Source organism: Eimeria tenella, genomic scaffold (assembly GCF_000499545.2).
Source record: "Eimeria tenella Houghton genomic scaffold, Eth_scaff62, whole genome shotgun sequence".
NCBI lineage: Eukaryota > Apicomplexa > Conoidasida > Eucoccidiorida > Eimeriidae > Eimeria > Eimeria tenella.
This window is the reverse complement of record NW_013543428.1, coordinates 98,896-118,574: the sequence shown is the minus strand read 5'-3', so window position 1 is coordinate 118,574 and position 19,679 is coordinate 98,896. Positions and strand designations below refer to the sequence as shown.

At 52.7% G+C, this 19,679-nt stretch overlaps 6 protein-coding genes across 6 annotated transcripts; 1 reads left to right on the top strand and 5 right to left on the bottom strand.

Moving 5' to 3' along the window:
* Positions 1-298: 298 nt before the first annotated feature.
* ETH_00000100 (uncharacterized protein) lies at positions 299-3,101 on the bottom strand (the record flags this gene model as incomplete). Its single annotated transcript, XM_013377779.1, has 6 exons — positions 299-868; positions 1,135-1,245; positions 1,431-1,508; positions 1,730-1,856; positions 2,113-2,624; positions 2,808-3,101. 6 exons carry the CDS (start codon positions 3,099-3,101, stop codon positions 299-301), a joined length of 1,692 nt encoding a protein of 563 aa, XP_013233233.1.
* Positions 3,102-3,523: 422 nt separating this feature from the next.
* On the bottom strand, positions 3,524-8,119 carry ETH_00000095 (uncharacterized protein; the record flags this gene model as incomplete). Its single annotated transcript, XM_013377778.1, has 8 exons — positions 3,524-3,609; positions 3,768-3,918; positions 4,109-4,469; positions 4,817-5,143; positions 5,245-5,505; positions 5,687-5,891; positions 6,089-6,811; positions 6,898-8,119. 8 exons carry the CDS (start codon positions 8,117-8,119, stop codon positions 3,524-3,526), a joined length of 3,336 nt encoding a protein of 1,111 aa, XP_013233232.1.
* An 833-nt stretch (positions 8,120-8,952) lies between these two features.
* Positions 8,953-10,754, top strand: ETH_00000090 (NOL1/NOP2/sun family protein, putative; the record flags this gene model as incomplete). The annotated part of the gene is made up of 2 exons (XM_013377777.1): positions 8,953-9,704; positions 10,061-10,754. The coding sequence occupies 2 exons, from the start codon at positions 8,953-8,955 to the stop codon at positions 10,752-10,754; spliced, it is 1,446 nt and encodes a 481-aa protein (XP_013233231.1).
* Positions 10,755-11,122: 368 nt separating this feature from the next.
* Positions 11,123-11,611, bottom strand: ETH_00000085 (uncharacterized protein; the record flags this gene model as incomplete). Its single annotated transcript, XM_013377776.1, has 1 exon — positions 11,123-11,611. The coding sequence occupies one exon, from the start codon at positions 11,609-11,611 to the stop codon at positions 11,123-11,125; it is 489 nt and encodes a 162-aa protein (XP_013233230.1).
* Positions 11,612-12,780: 1,169 nt separating this feature from the next.
* On the bottom strand, positions 12,781-14,493 carry ETH_00000080 (uncharacterized protein; the record flags this gene model as incomplete). Its single annotated transcript, XM_013377775.1, has 1 exon — positions 12,781-14,493. The coding sequence occupies one exon, from the start codon at positions 14,491-14,493 to the stop codon at positions 12,781-12,783; it is 1,713 nt and encodes a 570-aa protein (XP_013233229.1).
* Positions 14,494-16,563: 2,070 nt separating this feature from the next.
* On the bottom strand, positions 16,564-18,684 carry ETH_00000075 (uncharacterized protein; the record flags this gene model as incomplete). The annotated part of the gene is made up of 1 exon (XM_013377774.1): positions 16,564-18,684. The coding sequence occupies one exon, from the start codon at positions 18,682-18,684 to the stop codon at positions 16,564-16,566; it is 2,121 nt and encodes a 706-aa protein (XP_013233228.1).
* Positions 18,685-19,679: the final 995 nt, after the last annotated feature.

The following is a 19,679-nucleotide window of genomic DNA, read 5'->3' as shown; positions in this document are numbered from 1 at the left end:
CTCTAACCGTGAAAGCTCTGTAGTTAGGTGCCGATTTATTGAGTATCAGTGGCATCAGTGTCGAATTAAACCGCACTTATTATGTTGGCAGCCTTCAAATGGCAACTAGCGGTTGAAAAGTGGAGCGCTTGTACCTTAGAAGTATGGCAACATGGCACCCTGACCTGCCTCTGCTAGCATTTACATATCTGCGCTGGCGTTCGCTACCATGTCTTGGCATACATCGGAAAACAAACACTCTGCTTTTGCCTTTAAGGGGAAGCCGGGTTTTCCGGAGCCTTCAGTGGTGTTCCGTTGATCAAGGACCCACCGAGTGGCCCGCAGAGAGGGCTAGTGCGTAGCAACTCGAGAAGAAGGCGTCGAGGTAGCCCAGCGCTTCCCACCTGTCTGTAGCGCAGCGAACTAAAGTGGTTTTGGGGGAAACAGTGAACTTGAACAACAGGTGGTAGCGTGGAGGGAGGAAGATAAGTGCACGCATGGTATCTAGTTGGGGCCCAGTGGCAGGGGATTGCACGGGGATTCCTGAAGCCTCAGTAGAGGAGGCATCCAGCCCGCCCTGCACGCTTCTTTCGGTGTCTGTAGAGTCTTTGAAGATATCGCTGTAAGGGACTTGGCCGTTGAAATAGTCATCCACGAATACGTCGAATGCGGCAGTATCAGCATTATCTGCCATGTCTGGGACTTCTGCTGCTTGCCAGTCTACCCCCTGAAGAGCCCCTTGGCCAGAAACAATCCCCGGCACGGACGGGGAACTCGGCGCTTCCACTACTGTGGCGCCATCTAGGGGAGCGGCTCCTAATGCAAATGCTGCCGAAGAAGCCTCACCTGCCTCACCTAGAGGTTCCGGGTACTCGTGTAGGTACTGGTCCTGCTTGCATGCGCAGACATCAGGCATCGGCTACGGCTGCAGTGGAGCGTGTATCGAACGTAACCAATCAATGCACTTGAGGAAGGACTGCACGCAGAGCTCTTATGCCCTAGGACCCAGGGCACTACTTGTGTGCAAGACAGCATGCAACCACACGCGTGCAGTCGCATGCATGTGCCTTGTCGTAAGAAAGGGGCGAGACCTCAAGCGAAGAGTGCATAGAGATGCCGCTTAGACATTCGCTTCGTAAAAGCACGAAAACGCACCCGACAGAAGTCGAAGGCTTCTGTCTCTACTGAGAAGTCTTCTTCAATTAAAAAGGGTCTCAAAGACATTTCGATCATTTGCTTCACCACTGTGCTCTTCAAGTCAAGCGTCTGTACACACCGCAAAGGCACAACAGCTCCAAAGTCAGATTTCCGAGCACAAACAACCAGGAACACAAACTGGAAACCCATAGAGTGAGGTATAGTGGCAGGATCCAACTCTGATGCACACGCCAGCAGATCTTAGTAACACTACAAAATCGCTCGTTCTAGGCTTTACACCGCAAAGTGCAGACCTTGACCGATTTAGCAGTATCCGTCTTCTTCCATATGGCATCAAAAAGAACGGCACGGAATTCGGGGGGTGCGCAGACCTGAGTGCCCACAGTGACCCGGGGACACACGCAGCAGAAAGACACACAAACCCGCCATCAAGCTGACTAGAGGGACGCGCTGAATGCGACTGAAAGCTACTCTTTACAAGGAGAAATCTCACACAAGGTCACTGACATACAGGAAACCACAGACCACGTCCAGCACAAAGAGTCGTACGGTCAGCGGCATCAGCAATAGCTAGAACAGCAAATGCGCAGACCGGCAGGAAAAGGTCCTGAAAGGAAACGGAAAAGGGCGGCAAGCTGCCCGAGTACGTGGCGCCTCTTTCATCACTGAATCGAACCCCCACAGATATGACGGTGGGCACGGGCTCAAGGGGCTCAAGCCTAAACACACACGTTTCAGAGCGCACGCAAGCGCAGTCCCTCAGCTGCTGACCATCTGTCGTCTAACGAAATAGAACGAAAGTACGAACAATCAGAATAGTCGAGAACGCCTTTAGTCTTTCTGCTGCTGGCCCCGCTGTCGGTGGTTTTCAGTGACACGCACTGCAGACACGGCGAACAGAAGATAGAATGTACAGCAAGTGGCAGTCTTGGCAGCAGCGCCAACAGTAGCAGCCCCAGCAGCAGCAGCTCATACTTGAGGATTATTTCGTAGTTAAACGGAAATGCGTCCTCAGAGGCCTCTTGGAGTATCTTCTCTTCACTTTTCGTAAGGGGGCTCCACGCCTCCGCCTGAGCGCCTACCGCAGTCCCGCCTTCAGGCCCTGCTATTGGGCTTTGCAGGAAAGGTATGCAAACACTGTGGAGCGGACGGTAGTGGGGAGAGTGAGAGAAGAACAACTCAATAGAGTACAGAGCGTTCAGGCTAAAGGATCCCTGACAGCCCCCAATTGAGCGCAAGGGGGCCCCACCCGGTTCGGCTCCAGCCGAGGCCCCAGTTCCGTCCAGAGCCTTGTGCAGGCCCGCAAAGGGTGTTCCTATAGCCCTCAAGCGAAACGGCAGACAAACGGAAAAGGAGTGAGAGGCCAAGAAGTTGTAGTAAGCCGCTACCGCTGAAGGCCCCTGTAACAATTCACGAGGTCCACCCCAGCAAACCCCGGTTGGGAGTGCCTCTTTATCAGATGGGGTTATCCTGCCGTATGTCAGCGCCTGCACGAGAGACACGAAGCATGAGCATACAAATGCGCTAATACAAGCAGCAGCAGCGCCGACCAGCGAACAGACAGCGGCTTTTGAATTGTATCTGACTGCGTGGGCCAACGTGTCGATTTAGATGAAAACAAAAGCAACAAGAACAACAACAGCAGGAGTCGCTGAGCCAGTGAAAACTACCTCGATGGCAGGGCCTCCGTGCATCTGGTTGTATACAGCTTCAAAACAAGCCTTCTGCTTGTGTAAGTCCTGAAGCTCTCCCTGAAGAGGGCTCGTAGGCGCCTCGTGTGCTCCTGCAAGGCCTCCTTGAAGGCCCCCTGGGGGGCTCTTTGGAGTGAGGAAGAAAGCTGATTGCTCGTCTAGCAGCCCACAAAGAAGCCGGCGCTCTCGCGTGGATTTGCAGAGAGAAAGGAATGGGACAGAGCCATTAAATCTGTGCAAACAGAGATAACCTCGGTTCATAACAGAGCCCATGGTTTAGGGCTTACAAATTATGTGCAGCGCCCCACCGTTGGCGCGCAGACACAAAACTGGAAACGAGCAGGAATATAAATCTCCAGTGCAGGAGAAGCGCAGCTTTGACGAGAAGTATCAGCTACACCGGTGCAAGCAGCAGCAAGTAATAGCTAACAGGGAACATTCGTAGCAATGCGAGTGGCGGCAGCACAACCAGTGGTGCCAAAAGCATCCAGCATGGATCTATAAAATGAAACCACTGCGCTGAAGCACTGCAACAGTGAGGGCATTTTGGGCCTATGATGTCCCTCCACCACCGGCAGTACCTTCGACAGCAGCACGGGGCATACTGGCAACAGCACAGGTACAAGAATAGGAGGGGAAGGGAGGCGGTGGCGTACCAAGCAGTGTGAAACTACCTGCTTCCTAAGCTACGGTACTCACCGGAACTGTGGCGGGGAGACATGAGAAAGATAGCGCTCGACGAGTGGCTCTGGTTCGCCTCCCTGTGGGGTCAGCAGCGCCACTGCAGCAGCAGCAACCGAAACATTTAAAGCATAAAGTCCCACCGGCAGCACAGCAGCGGCAAAAGCTGAAAGGGACTATTCCTGGTTTCCTGCAGCCTCGGCTGCAACATCATCATTCGAGCCTGCATTAATAGCATCAGCTGCAGCAGCGTCTCACTGAGTGCATTGGCGCTGGCGTTGTTAAGTGCTCGCAGCAGAAGCTCAGCTTCTTGCCGGGTATCCAACTCCCCAGGGCCCAGAGAGATCGTCTGAAGAAACTCTCCGACGCCGTCTCTAACTTCAGTGCTCCCCCTGTGGGTCAACAGCAGCTGCAGCAGCAAAGGCAAAAAAAGTAGCAGCTGGTAGGGGCAGTCAAATGATCAGCTGAAAAAGCTTTTGCAAGGAGACTTTGTCGGCTATGTCACGCAGCCCGTCCTCACCATAACACCAGATTTCAAGGCTTTATGCTCTCTATAGGCGCCTCCTGTGTTTCGTTCGTAAATGCACCTGTTTAGTCACCGCGAGGACACAAAGAGCAGCATGCCAGCTGCGGGAACTGTCTCCTTTATCTGCTGCAGTAGCTGTAAGACTCAGGCGTCTGAGGAGGGGCAAAAGTCGCTGCGGCGGAATCATTGGGTAAACCGATAGCTCAAAAATCAAGGGAGAAAAACAAACTAAGTCCTCGGCGGGCTCAACAGTCTCAAGAAAGTATACAAGAGGAAGCAACAGAGACTCGCAGACTGAAGAAAGCGTGATAGTCCACAAACACCGGCCGCTGAGACGGGGTCCCTTGCACGCAGCTGCAGCAGTAGCTGCAGCAGCGCGGGAGGCATGGTGTAGCAGCAGCAATACGCTTGGCCCGAGCTCTACAGGGTGGCACCTGAAACCGCCGACAGCAACACCACAAACGACGCGGCGTCTCAGTTTCCCTTGTTGCTGTTCTTACTTTAAGGGACCATTTCGCCGCAGTAGAAACACGAGCAGATGCAGCAGAATCAGCCACTCAGGCTTTCGCATCTTTCTTTCCGAAGTGTATCTAAGTCTGCTTCCATGCATCTCTGTGAAATCATAAGGTCAGCCGGGCGCTTGTGGTTCCAACAAGGCGTCTGCGGGCAGCTCTAGGCCACAATGCAATTACAGGCCTGCGAAACCCCCAAGACGAGAATACCACTAATGCCGCTGAAAGCGCAATGACCTTTAGGAATCCCTTTGACTTTTTGTGCTTACCTGAGGTGCTCGCAGAGAAACACCTGCAACTGAGGGCTGTAGAGATGAGGCATGAGAACGCTCCTTAGCAGGAACCTAAAAACTACAGCATGAATTTCCGGGGCTTTTCGGACGCATCTGAACTCGTACATGACTCCACAGACATCGTATAGGTTTGCTGGCGAGCCTTTTCTGGTGCTGCTGCGGCTGCTGCAGCGCAGCAACAAAGCTTGCAGCAGGTGCTCCTTCACAGAAGGCGGGTCAGCTGCTGACGGGCAAAATACGGAGGGGGAGGCCGAAGAAAATGCCGCTGAAAAATCAGGATGCTGCATTAAAGCCATGTACCACCTGCAAACACACTGCAAATCATGAAATCCAAACCGTGAACTCCAAAGGCTTCGAGCGAGTACCAAGTATTTACAGGATTTAGGGAATTGGTTCAGTTCTACCTGATGCAGAGAACGCGATCGTGTGGGCTAAGCGTTTGGTCTTGCAGTAGTCCCCTGAGTCTCTCTTCTAGCAGAGCTGCGTGGGGACCAACTGCTTTGGTGAAGGGGCAACGCGCCCTTTGGGGGCACTGGCCGCAGCCTGCGGATGGGGGTCCCAGGGCCTCAACGAGGAGTGCCCACGCATGGATGAGGTGTAGACGAGATGAGAAGAGAAACGGAAGCAAGACATTAACTGATGAAAAGGCAGGTAGGCAGAGAAGGCTGCACACGCGAGACACACAAAACAAACACAGTAAGACGCACCACGCAAAAACCAATTCTTCATGATTCTCTTGGCTCACGGATGAAGAGACAGGGAGAAAGCCCCAACGACAGTAACTGTCTCCATCCCTTCCTGATTTGAGCAGATATTCCTTTATTAATAAACGCTTCAAGGCCCTACCGAGAGAAGAAGGCAAGCTGCATGCATACGGACGCCTGCGCCCAATCCCCGTAGCCCCACAGCCCCTCCAGGACCAAAGCAAGCGCCTTCTTTAAGAAGAGAGTCAAAGACCGCACCAGCCGCGGTGGCCTCGAGCTGGTGCTGCCCCTGCTGCTGCTGAGAGTTATAGCGGGAAGAGGCACGGCGGATACGCCGATCGAAGGGACTGAAGGCAAATGCAGGATGTACAAAAGCGGGGCTCCTCAAGTGCTACACTTGCTGCTGCTGTTGCTTCTTCTATTGCTGCTGCTGATGATGCTGCCCCTGAGGAAGCAGTTGGTGCCACTAATTCTCGTAGCCCAGCAGCTGTGCCCGCAGTTTCTGAAGCTTGGAAACTTAGAGTCCATCATGGGTGGGTCATACTTCTGTAATGCAAAGCCATCTGCGGAATTTCCCCTCCTTTTGTTGGCGTTTGTCCTAAAGGGCCTTCTGGAGGCCTTTCTGTGTGTGTCCCATTGGTGTCAGGCTCCAGACTGAATTTGAGCATTTGCCGGTCCCCACTCACACCCCTGCTGCTAAGATCCGCGGTGCCTTCAGGGCTGATGTCTAAATGCGCACAAGGGCCTTCAGAAGGCCCTTCCCCTTCAACACGGCTTGTGCCCTCTGTTCGTTCCTCCTGCGTCTCTTCCGTTGTGATCTGTCCCTCACAAATTACATTTTCACAAAGGTGGCGCATGCAGCGCAGCAGCAGAACGGCACAAGCCTCTCCCCCGAGTTGCGCTTCCCTCTGGAGAAGATCCACAAGGAAGAGGGGCCCCTTAGGGGGCCCCTGGGGCCCCCAGAGGCAAAGTGAGCGGCAGAGCTCGAAAGTGCCCGCGGCAGAAGCGCTGAGAGGACCTTCCAAGCCCTCCGGCCCCAACAGAGGAAAAAGCAGCCCTGCAAAGAGGTAATCAGACGCCGCAGCAGCCGCAGCCAGGGACTGTAGAGACACTGCAGCACCAGCTGAAGTTCGTGGGCCGAACTTAACTCTCAGTTCATCTCCCTTCCCTTTTAACCTCGCAGCTATACTTGCACACGGCTTAACTTGCTGCTGCGAACCCCTGCTTGCCCAAGGCGCTAAATTCCGCTTCATGAGCGGCGCTAGTCCTAAACCCCCAGCATTAACCTTCTCCTCGGACTCCTAGCAGAAGCCCCGAGGCCCCCCACTACCCTGTGCGTGCTGCGAAGGTCACCTGGGTGAGACAGCTCCAGCTCCTCCAAGCAGCTGCAAGCAGTCGCTCGGATGGGCTGGTCCGCCGTGGTCCCGCCGCTCCTGGCGAGCGCATGCAGCAACCCCACAAGGCGCTGCAGCCACTTGGGGGCGACGAGAAAGCAGTCAAGGGTCACTGCGATGGAGACCCAGACCTGCAGGGACAGCAGACGAGACAACACTGAAAAGGGGCGGCGAACCACCACATAAGACTCGGACGAGGAGACGCGAGGCGGGCACGGAGGGCGACTAGCTGTTAAGCTCTTGGTGTTGTTCATACTGCTGCTGCTGTTGCTGCTGCTTGGAATATCCGGAGGGGGAGAGGCCGGCTCAGGGGGAGAAGCAGATGCCACTGAGTCGCTGCTGCAGGTGAGTGGGTGCCCTGGACTAGCAGCTTCTGGCGACTCGGGCCCGGGAATGGCAAGCTCTTCTCCCCTCCGCTTCTGCTGCGGCTGCCATCGCTGGGGAAGCTCAAGAAGGTCTGGCCTTGCTGCTGGGGTCGCAGCTGCAGCCAAGCCAGCCGCTTCTGGTGCTGCTGTTGCTCCTGCGACTTGTGCTTCTGCTGCTGCTGTTGCTGCTACTTCTCTCCCCTGAGAGCTACTTATGCCATTCCCCGCCGCTGGCTGTCCGACGGGGCCGCTTGGGGGGCCCCCTTGCAGCTCATATGAACTGCTGCCTGCGGCGGGGGCTCCTGTAGAGTCCCCCTTTTTCGGCGGGCCCGCATTCGCTGCATTTTTTGCTGGCTTTGCTGAGACTCCCCCTCCCTGAGAAGTTTTTCTTCTTGAGCCCCCCGTCTTAAGGGTGAACGGCACGGCATTGCAGACAATAGCGTCCAAGGCAGTGAAGGCCGCATGTAGGCGTTGTGTGTCCGAAAGAAGCGACACACAATTAGCCTCCAGAGTCAACAGCGCAGACACCCGAGACCTGTCATTCCGCGCTAGAGCGATTGAGTACAGCAAGTGGCCCAGGTGGCCCTCACTTGCAGAAGGCGCCCCGGAGAAGCCTGTGGAAAGGCCCCCGGAGGGGCCACCCGTGGATGCTCCAGAAGAAGGCGACTGAGAAAAGGATGCACTTGGGAGACACACACTCGAACCGCGGAGCCTGCCGCTTGCCTCCTTTCCGCGAGTGAAGAGTGATGGGGGCCCCTCGCCGCTTGCGTGTGTTAAGTTGGGGTAATACTGGGGGCTTTGAGAGAGCGACGACATTTCCCTACTTACTCCCAGACAGGGACTCTCCAATGATGAGCCGAAGCCAAGGCAGGAGAGCTTCGAGAAGGGGACCAAGTGGGGCCCCCTGATGCGCAACAGTGGTTCAGGTCGGCGCACAATGCTTGTTTCCTCTGCTCCTATGATGGAAACCTCATGAACAATTAATGAAATAGAGAGAGTCAAAGCAACATCTTGTCAATTTCAATGGAGACATGGAGCCCAGCTGACCGTACTGCACGTAGACTCAGCTGGTACAGCAGGCGCCCCACGCTGCCACCACATTAATTAAGAACTGAGGGATGCTGTAAAGGCTTTTACATATTCAGCTTGGAATAGATTGAAATATTCTGAGGGGATGATCTACAGAGTTTCCCACTGTGCTTACTTTGGTTTCATTTATCTGGCGCAGGTGTGCCCTCCAAACAAGCATCGAATGCCTGGGGCAGCGAAGTGTATTTTTACTGTTCTTGGTTTCAGGCCCTTTCATTTGTTCAAACACTGTGCAGGAGAGGGTCGAAACTGCGAGCCCGTCGTCTCCGTGGATCGCCTTTTCCTCGCAGTGAGCGGTATACAAAAGAAGTCCCTTCGATTCGCCTCAAACTGGAATGGTTACTCGTAATTGCCTTTCTTACTTTGAGTCTGTAATGGAGAATAGGATCCGCTAACTTTGCATGGCGTATGTCAGGAAGAGGGAGGGTGCACCGGATGTAATTGTCAGCCCGTTTTTCCGTTCATTCACTTTTTTCATGCTTGTTAGCTTTCGTTTCCTCCTTCCCTCGCACTTTTCGCTCTTGCTTTTCGTCTTGAACCCCCTTGTAGACTATGTTCAAATGGAAGAAACAAGAAAGAGCGGTTTCTTTGGTGTGAGGGACCTCCTGTGTCCTGAGGTTTACAATCACCTGCAGCTTCAGTGTCCCTACTGTCCCGAAGCAGCTTTCTCTTTCGATTCATTTATCGACAATCTCCTTGTCCCCGCACCCGCCAGAAGCTTGAGGGTTAACAGAATAAAGTGTACAGACAGCTCAGTTGCACTTGCAGAGGCTGAGCAATGCATTGGAATGAAGGGTCACGTACACCCCCAGTTCCCGGACATCCTCATATTCCCCCCAAAAGAAGCCCCTGAAGGTTCCTCCAAACGTTGTTCAGCTCTCAACATGGACTTCCCAGATACGCAGGAACTAGCTGCGGAAGACGAGGTACGGGGAAACCCCAAGAAGGTGACTGAGGACATGGGAGCCCCCTGCCGGCAAAACAACCCCGTAATGGTGGTTGTAGGCCCCCAGTGCGGGCAGGCTGTACTTCGAGGTGCCCACGTATATGCCCCGGGAGTCCTTGCAGCTGAGCCGGGCAGCAGGCTGGGCTCAGTGGTATCGGTGTGGGCTATTCCTAGGCCTAGCAAGAACACACCAGGCTGCGCGGCCACGTGCATGCGTTCGTTAGCATTCCTGAGGGGTGCATATTTACATGGAGAGAGAAGGAGCGAGGTAGAAAAGTGGGGTGTTTTCTGTGGAAGAGGCACCCTGGAGCAATCGCTCAAAGATGTTTTCCTTCACAGCAAGGGCCTGGCCATTAGAATGGAAAGGTATGCACATGTCGGGCGTGAATCTCGTACCGGTCTCGCTTTGTCTGCAAAGAGGAAAGTCTAGATAGCTCACGCCGAAGTCTGCCGTGACGCTGAAATGTACCTTGCAGCGCCTGCATGCATGCATGCGTGGATGCTCGCAGACCTTGTTTTGTATGTTTCCAAGCATTTATGGGTCATTTGCACACTCTCTCAGCTCGAGCTCAGATCTTGTGATGTGGTGGCTGGTGATGACTGCCAGTCGCCGTCCCCACTCCCCCGTTATGCACGTGGAAGAGAGGGGGAAAGTGGCCTGCTGCAGTTGGCTATTTCCAGACACATATTGATACTGCACTGTGACTTTGTGTGCTTCGCAGCGCTTGCGACCTATCGTCACTGCCTGCTTCTGTAGTAGCGCAGCAGTTGCCCTCGTGCGTTGCGGGGTTCGTTTTATCTCCTCTTCCAGGGGAGCTGGTGTTAGACATGTGTGCCGCTCCTGGGCACAAGACCTCTCACCTCGCGTCTCTGATGAAGAATAGAGGAGTAGTAGTGGCCGTAGAAAGGAGTAAGAAGAGAATGGAAGAGATGAAGGCCCACTTGGCTTCTCTTGGTGCATCAGCTGTTGAGTGCATTCAAGGGGATAGCGCCAAGAACAAGTGGCAGTGTTCTCTCGGAGCCCCTACTCAGCTCAAGGACAGCTTTGATAAAGTCTTGGCAGATGTGCCCTGTACGGGACTTGGCCTCAGGCCACGCATTGTCTACGACGACGTGGACATGCACTCCGTGAGGGAGGCCGCCCGCTACCAGCGGGAGTTTCTAGCTGCAGGATGCGCCCTTTTGAAGCCAGGAGGTGTTTTAGTGTACTCTACATGTTCTATTAGCTGGGCAGAAAATGAGGATAACGTCCTTTGGGCCCTCGAAAATCTGCCACTGACGGTAGAACCTCCAGAGCCCTACTTCCCAGGTGCACAGCCACCTCAAAACAAAATACCCGTGCAACGCTTCTGCCCATCAGGACAAACCATTGGTTTTTTCATTGCGAAATTCAGAAAACAAAAGGAAGCCACTTGAGGTTCTTCACCCTTAGGGCGTCAGTATTAACTGTGCCCAATGGAGAATCCGCTCAAGGCGAGGAACAGCCCCTAGGCGTCCAACGACGAACAAATGTTTGGAATGCACGTAGTAAAAACTTCATCTCTCGACTTATTAAAACATTAGCGCTCTGTACGAGGCTTCACGCATTGAGAGATGCTGTATATATGCTTGCCTGGCTACATGTTCTCAAACAAGTACAAAGGCAAGCATGTGCCGGTACGATTTCGCAGCAGGAGAAATTGCGGCCTCCGGAAGTCACGCCTTCGTGGCTCTCCTAAGGGGGAGGGTCCTCACGCACTGCCTGCCTCTGCCTTTTATTGTCCGAAAATTGTGTTGGCCAGTGGCTAAACCGACTCCGTGACTTGGGGGAGCGACGCAGCTATAGGAACTGTCTCCTCAAGCTTTTCCTGGCTGGCGAGTCCCCTGAAATGTGCATAAGAAGCGCCTACGGCCACCATTGAAAAGAAGACGTGCACACAAGTGAAAACGATCCAGTAGACGCTGAAGTAGCTGAAGACGACTGATAGCATAGAAGCTACCCCAAGAAAGAAGGAGACCGTGAAGCATAAGACTGTCAGGCTCCCCAGTGTCTTCTGCATGCACGCGGGCAGAGTCACGAGGAAGCCAAAGATGCTGCCAATGAGGGCGAAGGCGTTAGTGGCCGTAATCAGAGAGAGTGCTGTGGGATATTTTCCAACACCCGTCGGATGCGCAGTTTGTGTCATTAGATATATGGACAGAGCAGCATATACCAAGGTCACCACCCTCAGGCCTGCATTCCGTCGCTCCCCAGGACATTCCAGCTTACTCTGTAAAGAATTACTGGAATCCATTTTCGTCTAAAAATTCAGCACAGCAATCCACACGATATCTAGTTCAGTTTCACTCGAGATACGTGAAGTTGCAGGGAAGCTAGCCGTTTACTGTCCACAGAACACCACTTCGACGCGTCGATACCGGCTAAAAGTGTCGCAACATGGCACTTAGACTCAAGATTTTCACGTATAATAGTGCTTGGATGCCCTCAAATTCTTACGGAGTTTGAAAATGCCTTCACTCACTTGCCGGGAGGAACGAGTCAAGGGACCAATTGGCGAATTAGACCTGAAGGGGTGAGACGGTGATTCACTTTCTACTAACGTGTATTGCGCACGAAAAGCCCAAAACTATTACCAGATAACTGATAGATATCAAATGTTTCACACAAACAAAATGTTTCAATCTGGAGAAAGAAATGGGCCTTTGCCTCAGCTGCTAAGCTGTATCAGGCTGGCCAGCGGGCTAGTGGGAGAGTCGGGTAGACCACTAGAGGTGCCTCTTAGCTACTGCCGCCATAAATTCGTTTCCCTCTCTAGTTAAAAAAAAATTATCTTCAGCTTCTATCCATCCAAATTTATGCTTATACTACATGAAACGCCGGGCGTTGCTGCGTTTCGCTGAAAATGCATCGGCATGTTGGACATGGCCTGGACCAACCGACTCGCCAACCATTTTCACTCGAGGCGAAACAGCCAGCAAAATCCTCCGGCTAGATAAACAGCCCAAACCCGAACAGCAAGTACCGATGCATGCGCCTTTAACGGTACCCCTAGGAAAAATACCGAGTAGTGCAGAATCCCGTGCACAGGCCAGCTCTCCAGGAAGAGATCTGTCTGCGACAGGCTCGAAACTGCACGAGATACGCCACTGGCCTTTTTGCTGTGCATTTTACCTTAATCATGATTTCAGTCTACGACATGAACAGCCCTGAAGCCGCATTCCTTCACGAAAGGCTTCGGAAAAACGTTGCGGTCCTTTCGTGTTGGACCCAGATAGGGCAAGGAATGTCGCAGGCAGAAATAGTGCGAAACTAAAGCAAACGCTCCAACTGTCCATTTTTTCCACCTTATTTCCGCCGCGCTAATACCTGTAGGGAAGTCGTTATAATAGATGACGACGCCTGTTCAGCGAGTGGGGAGAGCGGCGTCCCTGTTCTGCTTGGAGCAAACGGGCTTGTTCACCTTCAGTATTTCTGAAAGAGGTCCCCGTAATAATTAAATATCTCTTCGGCTGAAATGCGATCGTCTCTCTCTGGTTGGAGCAATTCAAGGGTGAGTTGCTGCCACCTGGGGCTGGCGCTTGTCTGCTCCAAGCGGCTCGCTAGCTCGGAACTGGACACTTCGCCATTAACGAGTTCGTTTCTGAGTCGTTTGCTGAATGCTTCACCAGTAAATAGCTCATAGAGAAGGACTCCTAGACTCCACATGTCACTCTTTTCATGCGGAAAAGCAGCCACACCCTCCGTCACGGACTTCTTGTAGTGGGACAAGAGCTGGGGTTCGGTGTAACGAACTTCCAACTGCGCTCGCGAATGCAGCCGTTCCCCAATTCTCACTGCTGCATCCATTCCAGCCAAATAAAACTCGCCATCCTCGTTAAGGAAAAAGTTGCTCCACGTGAGGCTGTTGTGGCTTACTCCAGCCTCGTGCAAATGCAACGTTTGGAGAAGAAGACGACGCGCGATGTATTCCTTGGCTTGCGCGATCTCCCACAAAGGTGCTTGCAAAGCAAAGACAACGCCCCTAAGGTCAGTTAGCAACCTTCCGTAAAGATCCACACGCTGAAACACCATAGTTGTGCTTTTAGACTCAGTAGGGGGTAGATTACCTAGGTTGCCTACGTGGTCTGCCACGAGTAGGCCCCGCAGGTTTGCAGCCAGCACCGCTGGGGTTCCTGCGCAAGCGAGAACAAAGCCCCTTGTCTCTATAGCCTGGTCTACCCACAAGTTCGCTGCCTCCACGGAGAGCAGCTGGCTTTCCTTTGCTGCGCACACATGCACGCGGAGCGTGACATATCTGCCCGCTGCAAGGTCCTGAGCTTCAACAAGAAGGCTAGACACTCCAGAGCCCACAATGCGCGTGATCTTCAGGGGGGATTTGAACTCGCCGGGAACGACGGGCTGGCCCAGAGGCAGCAAGTTGCTGAGGTGAATCTTCAAGCCGATAAGATTTCGCGTGGCTCCTCCTGATAGCGTTTCCGCCACGGCTTCTGCCATCCGTACCTGCGCAGGGGTAAGAATAGCTTCAAGGGGCCGCTGAGCAGAACTCTTAATCAGTGCCTCGGCAACTCCCGCAACAGTTTTTTGCGCTCGCAACGTCTTTACAGAAGTGTTACCCTCAGGCTCATCCACGGACGGTATCTTTTCCACATGGTCAACGGACGTCCAGGCTGGAGGCTGGAAATTTTTTTTCTCCTCTTCAGGGCTAGAGACCTCCGATACTTCACTTCCTCCACTGTCTTCTTGAGGACTAGAGAACTCGGAGAGCTCGCCTCCTTGCTCAAAACTGGCAAAGTGCCCCGGGTCAATGCGGGAGGGGAACAGCGATGCTTGTCGCTGTCCCTTGTGCTGGTCTTCCTCTGACGCCCTCAGCAAATGGTGGACGAGGGATACCTTATCCCTCATTTTCTGCCGCGATGTAGCCCTTCTCGTGACAAGAGGCCGTGCTGCTCCGAAGACTGTTAGGGCAAGCACCGTACTCAGTATGGCCCAGCTGGCGGCTCGCCTGTGCTTGTAGCGATTGCTCGGGCGTGTGGCCGAGCTACCCGCAGCGTGCACGGGCGTTTCACCTGTTGCAGTTGCAGGGCGCGACTCTCCAGGCTGCTCCACGGCTACAACTGCATCATCACCCCAAAGTGCCTTGCCCCCCTTCAAGAGCGTTTCAAAGTGCAAGGGCATTTTGTCGCGTTAAAAACCTTAGTGAAAACAGACGCAGAAGACAGCTGGAGGACTTTTCCAGCAAAGATAGACTTAGTTCAGCCTAAGCCTAGCTGCAAGCAGGGCCAGAGGGGCCCATTGCAAGCGGCAGCCCTGCCGCCTCGATCCCTTTATGCCTGTCGGCGAAAACAGCACTTCTTCACACTACTCCATTGAGACCGAAGGTTGTGCATTACTTCGTAGAGCTCATGCATCGACAGGCATACACAATCCCGCTTGGGCGCAGTGGGTGCTGTGGCAACAGCACCCAACCGTAAGAACGCCTCTGTATAGAAACCATATAAATCCCAAAACGGTACGCTTTTCTTGCTTTCTGCAAAACAGTTTTGATGGGGAAAATTTGGAGCAAAGGAGCTCGGACCCATCATAGATCAACGTGAGAGGAATGCTAGACAGGCAGTGCTCGTTCCCACAGCCAACCGCGCCAGTAGCCCTACCTGTGTTTTCCTGAATTCGCATCCATCACGCGCTGATGTTGTAGTGTTCAGTCTAGCCCAAAAAAATACAAATTGATAGTTTTACAGGGGGAGTCGTATGGTCTTCCCATTTCTCGCACTTCATGCAAGAACGGATTCCTTGCGTCGATCCAGTCGCGCAAGGAGCTCGCGCAGGCCTCTTAGAGACCTTTGCATTACTGATTTGAGTAAAAACACCTACTCCGTAATTTATTTGTGGGGTCTACAATGTGTGACCCAGAAATAGACGTTTGCCATGGACGAGCAAGGAGACCTCGCCAAGGGCCGACCTTGAGCTGCGTTACATGTGATCTCGTCCTGCAATGTGGAGGCTCTTACTGCAATGAACGGGCTGTTTTGTGAGCCACTTGTTTCATTGTTCCCGCCCTTTTTCCTCCTATCACAGTTTTCCCGGAGCATTATTTGGCTCATATCTCTCCTTCAGCCCGAAAACACTGCTGCTGCTGCTGATCTGCACACTGGGTAGCAGGAAGGTTTCCCCACCTCCAGTCATATCTGGGGCTGCTGTACATTGCACATAACTTGCACTTTTAATCAACGAACTAGTTAACCCTTGCGTATCTGTTGGCAGTCACTCACAACCGCAACAAAAGAGCGCAGAACATGTCTAGCGCTCTTCCTACCAGGCGCGCTTAAGGTGAAGCAAAGATCAAGAACAAACCGGAGGCCACGAACAAATAACTAGAGCACAAAGCTTTTGACCACTTACCCCCATCCTGCCCATTAAAGGAAGAGCAAGGAAAGTGCGTGTCATTCAACTGGACCATACATCGGGGGCCATTATGTTCCCAGTTGCATTTCCCACCAGCGACCCGCGCTTGCGAGTATCCGCAGTGCAACAACCACGCGCAACGAACACTCTGCGACGCATCAGCTCGTTTGTTGCTAAGTTTCTGTTCGGCACAGAGTGCAAGCAGGGCATGACACATGAAAAAGTACATGGATGCACCGCGGACCTCAGTCAGATTTGCGATTGTGTGCGGGGCTAGCTGATGAAAACGTCATCCATACACTTGCGTGTAAAGAATGCAGTAGCATGCAATCGTAGATGGGACAACCTGTGCACCCTCACGCTTTGTAGAAGGAAATACGCGCTACGTAGAACGGCCTACTTAGGGGACCAAGTTAAGACGTGAAGCGGATGCCCCCAACGAAGAACTAGACAGCATCAAACTTGCTATATTCTTCTAAAAGCCAGCTACAAACACTACACCATTCCCCTGAGGATCAGCCGAAGTGCAACGGGGAGGTTTGCCCCGGGACAGTCCCCCAATCTTGTATAAACGCCCAAAGCGACAAAAATGGTTATACGAATATTTGTGGTATCTACAGATGTGCTGCTGCTTCAGGAAATTCAACCTTCACTAGCCTGCGTGAAGCAGCAGGACTGGCACGTTTGCGCCTTGGGGCGGAGCGAGCGACAACCTTCAAGCGGAAGGACTTGGAGCGGCGGAACCATACTCCAGCTACGGGGGCTGTACCTCTTTCTTTCCAAGAGAAAATATCATGCCACTTTGTGGCTTCAATTGGAGCACGAGTCGCCTAGGCCCAGTCTTCATGGTGTACCTCCCATTTCAAATGTGTCTTCCAGTTGTAAAAGGCCCCCAAATTCGCGCACGATCTCTTCAGAAGAAATTCGCTTGGCTCTGCTTGGTTCGGTCAGCCGAATGACCAACTGTTGCCACTTCTCGCCTGCCCCACTGTTCCGCAGCTCTATTGCTAAAACGTTGGAGCCCGTCGCCTCAAGGCTCAAAATATCCTCAAATTGTCTGCCACTGAAGAGCTCGTATAAGAGAACCCCTAAGCTCCACAAGTCGCACTTCTCATGAACCTTGGCAGCGAATCCGCTTCCTTCAGATTTTTTTAAGTCCGCCATTAGCTGTGGCTCAACAAATCGCGGGTTCATCCTCGCGGAGAGAGGTAGGCTGTCTCCGAAACGGGTAACTGCATCCAACCCCCCCAAAAGAACAGTGCCGTCTGTGTTTACAAACAGATTGGCCCATTCTAGGCGGTTGTGACTAACGCCTAACCTTTGCAAGTTAAGCGTTTCGATAACGAGCGTTCGGGCTACATAATTAATGCCTAAATTGGCATCGAGTCCAGGCGCACGCAAAGTGGGTAACGTCTTGTCTAGGTCTCCCACGAGCTCCTCATAAGCTTCTGCGTTCTTCAAAACTACGTAATTACCACACACAGTTTCTGCAGCCAGCCCCTCCAAGCTCGCTGTAAACAGAGGCACCAAGAGTCCGCTGTGACTCGTCGCTAAGTCCATATCTGTACCTCCACGAGCAAGAGTCGTTGATTGCGTTTCTTCCACCACAGCCTTCGTCCTGTTTGGAGAGCTACGCAGTGTATCGAATACGCGGATGCGGACAGTTAGCACTGCATACGTGCGTACATCTCTAACTGCTACAAATATGCTGCTATGTTCAAATTTAATAATGCGGACGATCTCTAGTTGCCGTTTGGCATACTCTGGGGCAGACACGACGTCAGAAAAGCAAATACTAGTGCCTACCAATTCTCGTGTGGCCCCTTGCGAGAGTACCGCACCTACAGCTTCTGCCATTCTTCGGTTAGTCGCACTGAAGGCTTCCCCAGCAGGCTTTGAAGAAAAATACTGCGCCGCCAACTCTGCCGCGAAGTATACAACTTCCTTCCCTTTTTGTGTTGCGGAGGCAAGCTTCTCTCGGTCCAGCAGTTTTGGATCGAAGGGCGCGGCATTTTGTGTGGGAAGCGTACCAGGCTCTACCGCGTATGAAGCTGAAGCTGTAGGCTGCAGTGTTCGTATCCCCTCCGCCACTTGCGGTCGTTCAGACCTCAAGACCTCGGGTTTTGAAGAAGGAATACGTTGGCTGGGTGATCCGGTATTGGGAATATCTCGTGCTGAAACCGGAATCGATGAAGGTAATGGCTGCATCTCCCGACCTTCCTTTGCACTTTGTGGCCTTTCAAGCCATTTCACGTGGCTCTGCGCCTCAAATTGTGCAGTAACAGTGTCATGTGCAGCGAAATTCTGCGAAGTTGGCATCCTCACTGCCATATGTACATGCTCAACCTTCCCCGTATCGTCCAGCAACGAATGCGGGGGGCCTTGCTCGGGCGGCCCGTCGCCGTCCTTCAAAGGGAGCCATGGTGAAGTGGAAGGGTGCTGTCCAGAAGGCGTATCTGGTCTTCCCTCACGAATGAACAAGTGCACTGCATTAATAAGCGCCCTTCTCTCCATGAGGTACTGCGAAGCCCCCAAAACACCACAAGCGAACAGGAGTACCAGTGCAGTCCACAAGGCAATGTGTACGCTTCCTTTTTTCCGGGACCGAAGCATCCCTTTTGTATCAGCAACCTTGTTTTCATAGTTCTCATTGTCCCTCATCTGCATAACTTCAGCTTTACCGTAAGCCGAAGCTGCAGCAGCAAGACTCGGGATTTGCGTTGAGTCTTGCATTTCGGACGTAAGTTCCCATCCAAGGCACCTTCTTGGTGTCAAAGACTTTGAAATACTGTAGGGGGAAAAAACTCGGGGCGTAGATCCAACAACGCATTGAAGCCTAGCCACACGAAGATTGGTTGGCCCACAAGGTCGCCAAAAGTGGGCAGCAAAAGCACTACGATGCGCCGTTGATAGCCTGCATTCTTCGCTAGTAGTTAAAATCCCGTATAAATACCACAGAAGCATCCATATCCGCTCAAACCATGAGTACAACTGAGCGAAGACGCAGTGCCTGTGGGCCCAGGTCTACACGATGAAGGAAACCCCCGAATCACAATGAAACGTTTGCGTGGGTTCAGCAAGTATTTGTCTAGAAAACCCTCCAACCTTTTCCTGTTGCTGAGTGAAGTGGAAACAAGCAGGCGCCGATGCCCCACAGGGAGTTGATTGACCGATTCGAGTTGCGTGGATCCACAGGAGGAAAAACACACCTGCCATGATGGAGCAATTACGGACGTGATAGACCAGAAAGCGCTCAAAATACTAAAACACTTATTTACTCGTAATTATAAATATGAACAACATACTTACAAATATGAGCAACGCAGTTTTGTACTGCACCGGCCGATGGACCACTGAGTTGTGTTGCCAACGCGGTGGGCGGTGTTCACACCTCTTTGTAGGCCCCATTAATATAAGCAACTGTTCGCAATTTGTGGAAGGTCCTTATAAAGGAAATTGGTGGGCAATTCTCCTGGTGTCAACCAGACGCGCCGTTATTCTGTAGTGTAATTATCTACTTGGCTGGTGGGTAGATGCTGGCCTAACCTTTGTTGCCCTGGCTTATATCTATGTTACGCAAACTGATTTCTTCAGTACTAGAACACTTAGCGTCTGTTGCTGCTTGCCCGATGGACAAAACCAGTTTGTCCAGAGACGCCAGGTCTTGGACTGCTCGGAGCATCTGCTACTGTGGCTCTGTTGGGAACGTACCGTGCTTCACAACTATTCCCATACTACCACCGCTATTGTCCTGTTGCATTGCTGCAGGCTCTGCAGAGCTTGCCCCTCAACTCAGCAACTAGGAGCGTAGCAGAAGCGCCCAGCTTCAGAACTACTCCCCTGTCAAACAGCTACAGGCTTTAGAATAATTGTTTTGCCACCGAAGTTTGCAGAGAATATAAGGAAAGACAGGACTTGTCTCTACCCTTCACGCAGATGCTCTGTCTGGGTTGCTGAGG